General features: G+C 40.4%; 1 protein-coding gene across 4 annotated transcripts in view; it reads left to right on the top strand.

Annotated features, from left to right (window-relative positions):
• xpo7 (exportin 7) overlaps window positions 1-7,614 on the top strand; it is a 26,405-nt gene that overhangs the window by 3,678 nt on the left and 15,113 nt on the right. For all 4 annotated transcript variants that reach the window (XR_001658729.1, XR_001658728.1, XM_007572735.2 and 1 more), the window contains exons 2-4: window positions 5,295-5,441; window positions 6,640-6,733; window positions 6,866-7,032. Coding sequence is in view for 2 of the 4 variants with exons in the window: in XM_007572735.2 (XP_007572797.1) it covers window positions 5,295-5,441; window positions 6,640-6,733; window positions 6,866-7,032 (408 nt within the window). In the remaining 2 variants the exon portion in view is untranslated. The remainder of the gene's footprint in view (window positions 1-5,294; window positions 5,442-6,639; window positions 6,734-6,865; window positions 7,033-7,614) is intronic.

Raw genomic sequence — 7,614 nt, 5'->3', positions numbered from 1 at the left:
GACTTTTCTTCTGGTTAACTTAGAAAGTGAGCTATTATTGTTACAGGTTAGTTTTCTAAACTACAAAAAAGCAACTGTTAGGGATGCTCAAATATGAAAATTTGGACTGATATTGATATCTGATAGTAACACCAGTATTATGCCAGATTTACCAATATTTCATTTTATAATTTTTTTTTTATCCAATTACTCGATTACTAAAATATTCGTTTACAACAGCCCTAGTTGTGTTCATTAAGTGAAAACCCTGTTGCACTGATTGTTATCTAGGATATCTATTATTATTAGTGTAATAATGGTAATGCTGTTATTCTCCAAAACAATCTGCTCTAATAGTTGGTAATGGGGTCAGTGAAGGGTGAAACAGTAAATATCAGTCAGGTATTTACTGTCCTGTAGATGGCTTACTGTCATCTGCAGGATCTACAGCTTAAAATAAGCTGCTAAAAACTTTATTGACACACCAGAAAGAAACACTGGAAGCAGCAGTGAAGATATCTTGAAATTTGACATTTCCATTTCAGTTGAAAATCTGAAATATTTCTATTGGTGAAAGTTGGATGAAATTGTTTAATGCTGCTCACACGTTTATGAGTTTACAACTTTTTTGTGTTTGTAGAAACACAAAAATGTGGTTATGATGTGTTTTTCTTTCAGTATGTAGATGCATTTGAGTTAGTTTGCTTTATTATGTACATTCTTTTCAAAGAAATCTCTCCAACAGATCTGACCAGCTGGTACTACCCTAAAATATCAGCTTATTATGAAAATAATAAGCTTAGCAAGCTTAACAAGGTAGGACCTCAGTTTTTATTAGCAGTTTAAGTTTAAGTGGTGTTCTCAGCTGGGGGGAAATGGAGGCAGGCTTGCTCTCAGGAACTACTGCTCTAGTTGAAATGATCAGAATCAACAGTGAAATATGAAACGTTCAAAAATTGTTTTCAGCCAACGGTTCAGCTCTGGGCTGCAATTGCTTATGCTATGAAATCACAGTAAGGACTTTAGCACAATTAGGCTAGATTAAAACTTAGCTGTTAAAGGAAAAACCTGACTTGGGGAAAACTGTATTCTAGCCATATTCTAATTGGTTTGCATTCAAGCAGGTTTGACATGGAAAACATGCTATATTAACACAAGATACACTGATCTACAGCTCTTGTTCGGTTGAAAAAATGTTAATTTGAAGTATAAACCGCTCCATTTAACTTCACTATTTTTATCTAAAACATATGAAACATGCTTTATTATTGAAAAAGCCATAAACCTGCTTCTTATTGTTTTAGACCCTCGAATACAAAGTTGGAAGTCCATTAAATCAGACAAGCTGGAAACCAGTTAATCTAACAAATCTGGCCTTTCTGAAGGATCCAGCTAAATGTTTCTTTACTGGCCAGCTAACGGCAGACAGGAGAGGGCTGCTGCGGTAGTTACTTGCACTTGGTTGGTAAACCCAATTGTCTTCCTTTTATGGGAAATATTTCCTAATATTCTTTTCCACCAACAAGCAAGGCTGAAGCTTGACTTAAGTATCAATTAGGTCTCTAGTAAAGCAGTGTGCTGTTTCTGTTGGGACTAATCAGAGTGTACAGCTGCATAGATGACTCATCAGTCATGGGACAGAAAAAACATGTTAACATGTTGAAATGCATCATTCCTTAATAACATTGTTATTAAGGAATGATGCATTTCAACTTGGTCTGTTAAAACTAATTTTCCTTGATGATAAATTGTCCCAGTAATTATTGTGATCATTATTGTGATCAACGATGATATTGTTGTTTTGAGACCATTTTCAAGTAATATATTGAGAATGGCATAATAATGCAATATTAACATCAGTCCAATTTTTCATATTTGATCATCCCTACAGTTACTTTTCCGTTGCGTAGAAAATTAACCTGTCACAATAATAGCTCACTTTTTAAGTTAACCTGGACAAAAATTATACAAAAGTCTGAAATTATATTCTATTTAATAATAAAGAGCCAGCCTTACTAAGACATTTATAAAAAAATGTCTACATTACAGTATTCATCTTCTGTCAATTTAATAGGTGAGCTCTCACTTTGAATTTATAGCTTTTTTGCCCATATGAACGACTGGATTTGGCTCCTTCATACACAGAAACGCATACCACCTATCTACCGCCACTGTGTGCTCCGCCACCCATTGGTTGGGACCGGGATGGTGTTAAATTTATTTTTTATTTTGTCCGTAAAGCTACCCTTACCTTAAGCATCAAGTACAGCACAGCAGCCTGCTGTGTTCAGTCTATCCACTCACCTGTATAAATACATCTTCCACACTTTTGCCCACTGTTCGTTCTGAACCAGGCAGCAGCTCTGGGAAGAGAGAGGCTGCCGTACTCCATGCATCGCGTCAGTCATTTTAAGGATGCTTATTGGTCCCCCGAAAACAATGAAAATTGGACGTTATGCCGTTTACATGTAGCTTTTGTCAACAACTCGTAGGCAGAAGTGAGAGCTCTGCGCAACGCAAATAATCACCCAGCTGGAACACAGTGCGCTAAATAATAGAACATAACTTAATGAAGCTCAGAGGCAGATCATTTGCCTCAAGGAATTTTAATAATTGAGGTACTCAACTAATTCGAGGAATTGTTACAGCCCTAGTTGCTAGACACCTTCTAAAACTGACTGCTTCAATTTGTTAGGCCTAAGGGTTTTGCTGGTGGATAATTAAAAATGTTGATGCTTCATTGAATTGTTTAAATTTATGACTGTTCTGATTTCTCAGTTATCTAGTCTCTAGATAAGCTGAAGATGTGTAAAATTTGTATAATTCTCTGCACCATGTAAAATATTGTTACTTTTAGTTCACCTCAACACAGCTACATCAAAACATCAGTCCCAGAGAAATGGTTGATAACAACATCGAATCAGTTCCTAATCGGCTGCATGAGAAATTCACTCATAGTTTAAAACATGTCTGTTGTAAGCCTAAAGCAAGTTAAATGAGAACCTAAATGGTTGGATTTAGATCTGGAGAGCCAGCTCCATCTGTTGGCTGGCTCATGCTGACTTGGGAGGAGTACATCAGGACATGAACAATGTTCAAATATGAGCTGGATGGAAGCAACAGCTGCGGGGCTCAGTGTGTTCCTCAGAGCGGCTCCATTCTTCTGCTACCACATTCAAAGCTGCTACAGAGCATACCAATGTGTTTCAAAAGAAGGAAAAAAATCCTCAAATCACAGATTTTTCATTAGGACAGCTGTGACCTTGTGTTTTGGTTCAGATATCCACCAGGTTTCTGATTTCCACCCATCCAGAAGCTGGTTTTCCCCAGTATATTTTAAGCCTGGAGGGCCACCAGGCTTTACTTGCCCCCCTCCATCCCCACCAGGCTAAGCATTGCTTATTTATTTATTAATTTTTTTTTTTCAAATGTTTGCATTTTTAAGACTTTATAGTTGGAGTTTAGGTATTAATCTTCCAATAACATATAATTATCAAGTGATATTTTCCAGTTTCCTGTCATTTAAACATTTTTTACCTCAAAAACACGACGGACCGCTGGATGAATGACTGCCCAAGCGCCCAACCACTGGACTTGGCAAGTTTTCTTGGAGAAACCCTGAGTTTTTCTTTTGCCTAAGGATAAAAATTGATCTAATTGTCTTTATAAATATGTTCAACTATCCGTATTAGGGTTGTTACAATACCAAAGTATCAATAGTACCAATACCAATAAAGATACTCAATTTGACAGGGTTTCCCCCAGAAAACTAGCTAAGCCTGCTGGTAAGGCCGTCCATCAGCGGCCCGTTGTTTTTGTGTTAAAAAATTGTTATAAGTTGACAGTAAATTTGAAAATATGGAAATGTGTGTTATTGGAAGGCATTCTTGCCAACTCTTAAACGTCTCTGTAAAAAGGCAAACAAAAAAAGTATAATTTAAATAAATATAAAAATTTTGCCTTCCAGTTAGATCACAATGGCCAGTGGGTCTTAAAGTAAGTTACATTTTGCTTTAGTAGTGTCTACAGCTTGATGTAGTATTTTGATTTGCTGGTGGTGTGGCTCATTTACCTAAACATCATCAAGCTACAGGCCCAGTCTAAGAAGAGCCAGGTGCGTGTTAGATCACATGCTGAGCTAACTTCTGTGAGATGTAAATGTAAATGGCACTCATTCTTTTCTCACAAAGATGTATGTGCTCAGATCAGTCTCACTTCACTCTCAAGTTCTGAGAATGTGTTCTTGCATTATTATGCAATGATTATTATATTACTTGAAAATTATTGTCGCGATAACTTCTGGATAAATTATCGTCCAGCAAAATTTGTAATCGTGACAAATTTAGGCCTCATCACAGGCAGCGCTAGACAAATGGAAATTCGTCTTGATTTAAAGGCTCTTGGTTTATCTTGCACTTTTCTGGATGTTTTAACAACAGTATTTTAGAGTCTATTCCCTCAGTAAAGGACTGTAGAACTGATGATGTTCTCCATCTTCCTGGTTTTGGTCAGAACTCCAGCAGCAGCGTTCTGGATCAGCTGCAGCTGGAGGATTGATTTTGCAGGCAGACCTGTGAGGAGCTGAATTCAACCTTAATGGCTAAATATTTTTTGAAAAAAAAAAACAAAAAAAAAAAACACTTCTACTGATAAACTCTTTAGTTTCTTAGACCATGATTATGTTGGAGGTTTTCCTCCTAGTTCTGGGGATGAATCTGCAGGTCAAACTTTATCAAAGGCTCAGGCTGAACTGTACATCTTGTTCTGTCACTCATAGCCAGCCAACCACTGCTGCACTCTTAATAGTCATTTATGGGGAGGTTTATCGGCAGTAATTAAGTTTGTTGGTGCTCATCTCGTTCACCAGATGGCACGTGTGCAGTCAGGGTTCTGTGCGCAGCTCTTATCTGAGGACTGCAGAGTGAGTGTGCATGATGCAATTCCTGCGTACACCTGCTGACCGAGGCCTGCTGCACCGCAGTACTGCTGTAGCCAGTAGCAGCTTCTCTGCTGCTGCTGCTGCTGTTGCTGTATAAACTGACTGCTCCACCATTTTGAATTTATCAGTGACTGGCATCTCTGTGTCGCCAGGCATGACTCAGCACTTTACAGGAATCTGATATCATTAATGTACAGGAGGCCGTCTCTTCCTCACAACAGGTGGAAAAGAGACGTCCATGTTTTCATCTGTCAGCTACAACCGGAGACCAAACGGTCCTACACTTAAGCTGTCTTCAGTGAAAAAGGGAATGTTGACTTGCTTGAAAGTTAACTGTGGGATCTGTTTGTGATTACTGTGTTTTGTGTTTGTGCAGGGCCTTGCCCAGCTGGAGATCCTGTGTAAGCAGCTGTATGAGACCACCGACACCGCCGTGCGACACCAGGCAGAGAAAGCTCTGGTGGAATTCACCAACAGCCCCGACTGTCTCAGTAAATGTCAGCTGCTGCTGGAGAGAGGCAGTGTAAGTGTCTGCAGGGGGACTCACTTCATTCACCACTAATCATTGTTTCTCTGATTAAACAATGATTTATCAAAGACAATACTCTAAAGGCTTTTTATGTCTTTAAGTGGAAAAATAATGAGATACAGTGAGTGTGGTCAGCAGGCGGCGGTACAGCCCTGATCATGTCAATTACGAAGCCAGAATTACAAGGACCTGGGCCCCTGGGCTGGAGCCAGTTTTGTTGGCCTGTTCACAAGGGAAAAACTAATTGACTAGTGCAAACTTACAACACTAATAGGTAGTTCTGTACATCAGCAGGTATGAACTGATGCTTGTAGGTCTAATACGTCCTTTAGCCAATAACTCCATGTTACCTGAGCTGCATGCTGCTTGGACTGCTGGAACCCCTCAGCTTCTTTTGGGGCCCAGAGGCCAAAGAGGTCCAGTAGGACTCCTTCAGTCTGATGGCATCCTTTACCTCCATTGTCCACCAGCAGGTCCAGGGGTGGGTAATCTAAGCGCCTAAGTATGAACAACAGTCAGACCTTGTCCTCCCACTCGTAGGCAGAAGGAAGCTATCCAGTGAGCCATAACATGCAGGCACCAAGATGGGGTAACAAGTAGAGGCACCGAGCAGACCCCCTCCTGCTGAACGTCTCTCACCAGGAGAACTCAAGAGTGAAAGAGTGTCCAGCCCCTCAAGGATACTGGTTTCAGAGCCATGTGATAGTCCATGTCCCAAGAGCCCCAACCCTCACACAGGTGGTGAGCCCATGGGAAGGGGGACCCATGTCAATTCTTCGGGGTGTGCCCGAACAGGCGCTTACCAACATGCCCCACCTCTAGGCCTGGCTCCAGAGTGGGGCCCCAGTGACCCCAGGGAACATTGTTTTTGTTGATTTTACTCATCACAAGTGGTCTTTGGGCAGCACTTTCCCTAGGTCTTCACCTAGGATCTGTCTGCCTTGGGTGACCCTACTGGTGGCCTGAAGCCCAGGACAGGATAGCTCCTGGGTCTTTGCGACACTCAAACCCCTCCGCCACAGTAGGGTGGCAGCCAAGGGAGGGGGTCCTAGTTCATGCATCTTTCTTTTCTGTCCACATATTTTTTTTTTTTTTACATTACATCAATAACAAAAATAATACGACATTTATTTTCGTGTTTTTAATTTAACCTACAAGCTGGCTAACATTTATATCTCTGCTCTCTTCCCAGTCTTCTTATTCTCAGCTGCTCGCCGCCACTTGTTTATCTAAACTGGTGTCTCGGACCAGTAACCCCTTACCCCTTGAGCAACGCATCGACATTCGTAAGTATATTTGTTTCTCTGGCAGCCATCTCTTTTTTCCAACATGAAATAAAACACTCCTTAGTACTCTTGACATATCAAAGCAGTCTTCACAGGACTTTTAAGTGGGACGTTGTTTTATGTAACACACAGGGAACTATGTGTTGAATTACCTGGCAACACGGCCAAAGTTAGCAGCATTTGTGACCCAGGCTCTGATCCAGCTGTATGCCCGGATCACCAAACTGGGCTGGTTCGACTGTCAGAAAGACGACTACGTCTTTAGAAACGTCATCGCTGATGTTACGCGATTCCTGCAGGTGAGAATCTCAAGTCATGTGAAATGGTTTTTTATCAGAGTTCTGAGTTCAAAGAATGTGGTTTACAGAAGTTTTGAGTTCCTGTGTGGGCTGGAAAAGTCTAGGAAATGATGGTGTTTCTGTGCTTCTGTAATATCTGTGTACATCTCTCTCCTTATCTCTGTTTTCTCTCTATTTGTGTCTCTTCTTTTACAAATGTGTGCAAATCTTTCAGTATTCTGCTAATGTCAAGAAAGCACAATTTTGCGATTGCTGTGTTTCCATTAAGTAAGAAATGAAATTAAAATCATGCATGAATAAGCTTGTTCACATGACGAGTCATTAAAAACCATAGTAGCAACAGATGTAAACAGTTATGAGATGCATAGTATTCATAATTCAGCCATGGTGCTAGCGCTCATCGTCTGTCAGCCAATCAGTGGAGATGTCTGCATCTTATTCAGGTGTTGGAGCAACAAGCTTCCCTTACTCATTTCCTTAATATACATCCATCTCTGTAGCCTCTAATTAGTCTGAAAGTTTATATGTTTTTGGTGTGTGTGTGTGTGTGTGTGTGTGTGTGTGTGTGTGTGTGTGTGTGTG

The sequence above is a fragment of the Poecilia formosa genome, unplaced genomic scaffold (genome assembly GCF_000485575.1).
Source record: "Poecilia formosa unplaced genomic scaffold, Poecilia_formosa-5.1.2 Scaffold307, whole genome shotgun sequence".
Classification (NCBI taxonomy): domain Eukaryota; kingdom Metazoa; phylum Chordata; class Actinopteri; order Cyprinodontiformes; family Poeciliidae; genus Poecilia; species Poecilia formosa.
The sequence above is the reverse complement of the archived record's forward strand: the minus strand, read 5'-3'. Positions and strand labels throughout refer to the sequence as shown.